This window comes from Crocodylus porosus, unplaced genomic scaffold (assembly GCF_001723895.1).
Source record: "Crocodylus porosus isolate Cpor-Errol unplaced genomic scaffold, CroPor_comp1, whole genome shotgun sequence".
Taxonomy (NCBI): Eukaryota; Metazoa; Chordata; order Crocodylia; family Crocodylidae; genus Crocodylus; species Crocodylus porosus.
In genome coordinates this window covers 2092457-2097578 of record NW_017728909.1, presented here as the reverse complement: position 1 = coordinate 2097578, position 5122 = coordinate 2092457, and the positions used below count along the sequence as shown (strand labels likewise).

At 40.8% G+C, this 5122-nt stretch overlaps 1 protein-coding gene across 4 annotated transcripts in view; it reads left to right on the top strand.

The window, feature by feature from the left end:
- The window catches only part of WDR7 (WD repeat domain 7), a 299401-nt gene that overhangs the window by 43359 nt on the left and 250920 nt on the right, over positions 1-5122 (top strand). For all 4 annotated transcript variants that reach the window (XM_019531753.1, XM_019531750.1, XM_019531752.1 and 1 more), the window contains exon 13: positions 1401-1596. In XM_019531753.1, coding sequence (XP_019387298.1) covers positions 1401-1596 — 196 coding nt within the window. The remainder of the gene's footprint in view (positions 1-1400; positions 1597-5122) is intronic.

Sequence of the window (5122 nt, the reverse complement as noted above, 5' to 3'; positions counted from 1 at the left end):
AGGAAGTACAGTAATATTTCCTTCAGGCTTTGATGTTTCATATTTTACATAACCCTTTGGTTATGATTGGATTTTGGAAGTTGTTGATGATTTTGGGCTGAGGGTTGTTTTTATACTAGTAGAACTCATAATTCAATATCTCCAGATGCTATTGTAAAATTACCTCAATCTAATTAGTATTTGTTTCTATTGTGTTCCTTTAGGTGTGTTTTTGGATGGATTAAATTGAAACCACATTTTTATAATATTAAATGCATAATATTAACCTAAAATACTAAAATAACTCATATCCCATAAATACTTTTATTTGACACTGTGTTCTTTGGACTTCCCCCTGAGGATGATGTCTGAATCAATCCTATGCACAAGTCTTCATAAGTATGGTGCCGCAAGTCTACATTCAGAAAAGTAATTTAAATGGGTACTTGAAATTCAACCAATGCTTCATTCTTTGCTGAGCCTGAATTCTGTGTTGTATGCTGTAACAAATACTAATTGGATAAATTATTACCGTGTTTGAATTGTTATTAGTAAAGTGGATGTAAAAACATAAAATATGATGAATGCAGTTTTAAAATTATTTGGTTTATTGATTAGTTACAAAGCCACAGTTTTGTGCTTTCAGTTATTGTGATAGTAAGAAAAATCACAGCTTATGCTAATAGAAAATAAGGTATTGACTTAATATTTTTGCAAGAAAAACCATTGTTTTGAAAAGTCAACTAAATACAAAATGAAACTTGAAGAATATTAGATGCCTGTTCTGATAGAAATGCCCTTCAGAATTGTTAGCTTTCAGTGAGTATATTCTGGCCATTTAAAATGATTAAATAAATAAAGAAAATAGAGATGAAGTCTTCCTAGCGACACTTGATCTATACTGTTGTTGCTGTTGTTGTAGTTGTAGTTGTAGTAGTAGTAGTAGTAGTATGGACTTAAACTATGTCTGTACAAGCAGAGCTCAGTTGAAATCAGTGGCACAGGGTTGCTGCAGGACTGCAGGCAGTGTCTTTCATTCTGCTGGGTAAGCCATTTCATCACAGGAAAATGATGAAGACCAACAGAAATTAAGAATAAATAACCCTGCTCAGGTTCCTCATAATTAAAGAAGGAAAAAAAATATTAATGTTGTTATCCTAGCCATAAGACTAAGTCACAAAAAGCAGCAAGTCAACTTTTTGCATTAACTGTTTATTGGGATCCTGAATAGGGTGGAATTGGATCGCATTTAGGTGTCTTCATCTACTTAAGTGGAACAGGATCTTACATTTGTCATCATTTCTGTAAAACATAAATTTTTATTATCCAACATGTACCTTGGGTGGTCTTATAAAAAGTGCTACAAAAATCAAAGTAATAGGTGCATGATAAATACATATACGATTTATTTTTGTCTTCAGGCAAGAGTCCAGCACTGCATTTGCTCTGTTGCCAGTGACCACTCAGTAGGACTTCTGAGTCTGCGAGAGAAAAAATGCATCATGCTTGCTTCTCGTCATCTTTTCCCTATTCAAGTAATTAAGTGGAGACCTTCAGATGATTACCTGGTGGTAGGATGTTCAGATGGATCTGTATATGTCTGGCAAATGGACACTGGTAAGATGAAATACAAGTACATTGAAAAAATATTCCTTTATTGAGGGCTAAATTCTGTCTTTGAGATGTGCTGATAGTTCTGTATGACTTTACATCTCAGAGCAAATAATTATAGATTCTTTACCATGAATTTATCTTTAGGAAATATGACTTTCAAATATCGAGCATTCCTAAGAATTTTTAGTGTTGGTAACTTTTAAATACAGTCAGCAGTTGAAATTAACTTGATTATATTTAGAGAAATGTAATTAGTCTTGGGTATTTTTTCCCCAGTAATTTTCTCACTTCTCTTTAGGAAGATCAGTTAACACACTTGAACTGGCAGCTGCTGAAGACACAGATTTAACTATTACTGTTTGTTCTCAAAGGAAGAAGCATGCTATAGAAGCTAAAGCACAGAAGCTGAAATCTGAGGGGGTTTTCCCTTCTTAGTCGTGCCATTAATTGCCTGTGTGACTGTTGGCAAGTGATTGAACTTCTCTCTCCTTCAGTCCCCTCATCTGTAAAGTGGGAAATAATTATATTTACTTACTCACAGGGTATTTTAAGACTTCAGCACTTTTGTAAAGTGCTTTAGGATCCTCTGAAGTACTATTTATATATATTTAAGCATATTTAACTGCACCAAAGGCAACGTCGAATTTAAGATGATTCTCCCCCTCCAATAATTGTATTCCATACATAGAAAATTATAAATGCATTAATTTTTTCCACGTATCAAATCTAATTGTTGGAGGGCTTTTTAAAATTCATCGGCTCCATGTGATGGATGAAAGCAGCAACAGGGAGTGAAGGGCCATACCCTGGTGCCTTACCACCCTTGCATACCCATATCCCTTGCTACCCCTGGCCCCCCCCCAGTGCCTGCCTCTCTTTCGCTTGTCTCCCTCCCACTTGCTTCACACCAGTTCTTGCCCTCCCTACCACTGGTTGTCTGTGCCTACTGCCAGGTGCCTGCTCCCCTTACTGCTTGGCCACCACTCCATTCTCCACTCCCCTCCACACCATCCCTCTGCCACTTACCTTCTGCAGCTGCTTTGGCTCTGGCTTCAGGACAGTCACTAGAGGCCTGACCCCAGCCCAGCCAGGCAACATCAGTGACCAGCTTCAGCCCTGGTTGGGTTGAGGGTGTTTTACTACCCTCAGCCCAGTGCTTTAATACCCTACCAGTGAGACAGTTCTTCTTAATATCTAACATCAACTTCCCTTGCAACTTGAGACCATTGCTCCTTCTTCTGTCATTGCTGATAACAGTCTAGCTTCATCCTCTTTCAAACCTCGCTTCAGGTAGTGGAAGGCTGCTGTTAAGTCCCCTCTGTCTCTTTTTCTAGACTAAATAAGCCCAGTTCTCTCAGTTTTTCCTCATAAGTCATTTCTACCAGCCCCCTCACCATTTATGTTGCCCACCACTGGACTCTGTCCAAATTTGTCAACATCCTTTCTGTAGTGGGGAGCCCAAAACTGGACACAGTACTCCAGATGTGGCCTCCCATTGCTGAGTAGAGGGGAATAATCACTTCCCTTGACCTACTGGCAACACACCTACCAATGCAGCCCAGTTTGCTGTTAACCTTCTTGGCAACAGGGGCACACTTTTGGCTCATATTCAGCTTATTGTCCATGGTAACCCCCAGGGCTTTTCTGCAGAGCCGCTGCCCAGCCAGTCAGTCCTCTGCCTGTACTGGTGCATGGGATGGTTCTGTCCTAAGTGCGGGACTTTGCATTTGTCCTTGTTGAACCTCATGAGATTCCTTTTGGTCTAATCCTCCAATTTGTCTAGGTCACTGAATTGTAGACCTACTCTCCAACATATCTACTACTCCCCTCAGGTTGGTGTCATCTGCAAACATGCTGAGGGTGTACTCTGCCATCTTCCTTATTGTTGATGAAGACGTTGAACAAAACCAGCCCCAGGACCTACCCCTGGGACACTCCACTTGATACCAGCTGCCAGCTAGACATGGAGCCATTGATTACTGCTCTCTGAGCCTGATGCTGCAGCCAGTTTCTATCCACCTTACAGTCCATTCATCCAGCTCATACTTCCTTAACTTGCCTGCAAGAATGCTGTGGGAGACTGTATAAAAAGCCGTGCTAAAATCAAGGTAAACCACATCTACCGGTCTCCCGGCATCCACAGAGCCAGTCACTTTGTCATAGAAGGCGGTGCGGTTTGTCAGGCATGACTTGCCCCTGGTGAATCTGTGCTGACTGTTCCTAATCATCTTCTTCTCCAAGTGTTTAGAAATGGATTCCTTGAGGATCTGCTCCATAATTTTTCCAGGGTCTGAGGTGAGGCTGACTGGTCTGTAGTTCCCTGGATCCTCCTTTTTCTCTTTCTTAAAGATGGGCACTATGTTTGCCCTTTTCCAATCATTTGAGACCTCTCCTGATTGCCATGAGTTTTCAAAGATGATGGCCCATGGCTCTGTAGCCACATCAGCCAACTCCCTCAGCACCTTCAGGTGCATCCCATCTGGCCCCATGGACTCGTACACATCCAGCTTTTCTAAGTAGTCTCTAACCTGTTTTTTCACCCGTGAGGGCTGCTCACCAGCTCGCCAACCTGTGCTGCCCAGTGCAGTAGTCTGGGAGCTGACCTTTCCTGTGAAGACTTAGCTGAAAAAAGGCATTGAGCACTTCAGCCTTTTCTGCATCCTGTCGCAAGGTTGCTTCCCCTGTTCAGTAAGGGACCCACACTTTCCCTGATTCTCCTCTTGCTACCAACATACATGTAGAAACTCCTCTTGTTCTCCTTCACATACTTGCTAACTGCAACTCCAATTGTGCTTTGGGCTTCCTGACTTCATCCCTGCATGCCTGAGCCAGTGCTCTTATATTCTTGCTAGTTATTTGCCCAAGTATATATTAAAGAATGCAAGTAAACTGTGCAAGCTTTCAGCTACTAGGTCTATTTTCACCATCACCACCCACCTTCCTATTGGTTCCAGTTACATTTCAGGAAAGCTTACTGTAAACATTCCTTTCCATTTTCTAGAGTAATCCATACTTTCTTTGCAGTTAAGAAACTATCACTTCATTTCCCATTAGGACCCACAAAAGTTAAAGTAACAGATGCTGCTATTGAACATTTCTTCTTTTCCCACTTTGTGCTTAAACACCCAAACCAATTATTCCTTTGAAGCTGGGCATTAAATGGACTGAAATGATGGGTTCAGGATAATAACAGTTTTATATATTTTACTTCCTTATTTTCATTGATCTTCTCTTTACGTACTGGTAACTCAATTTGCTACAACATACCTAAATTTTCCATACGTTATGTTGCCCATTCTGTTGTTTAAAACTCATTCCTAGACTCCTTAAGTCTTCTCAAAGAATTTAAAGCTGTAATTTGGAGTATTATCCCTCTTCTAGTTAGAAACTCTTACATGCCAGATTGTCTTGAATCCAAGATGAAGGTTTCTTTTCCCCCAATCAAAAGTGGGTGGGGGAAGCCTTGGCATAGAGATGAGTACTAGTCTGGGGTAGGTAACAGCTCAGCTCCAGCTTTGGTCCTGCACCC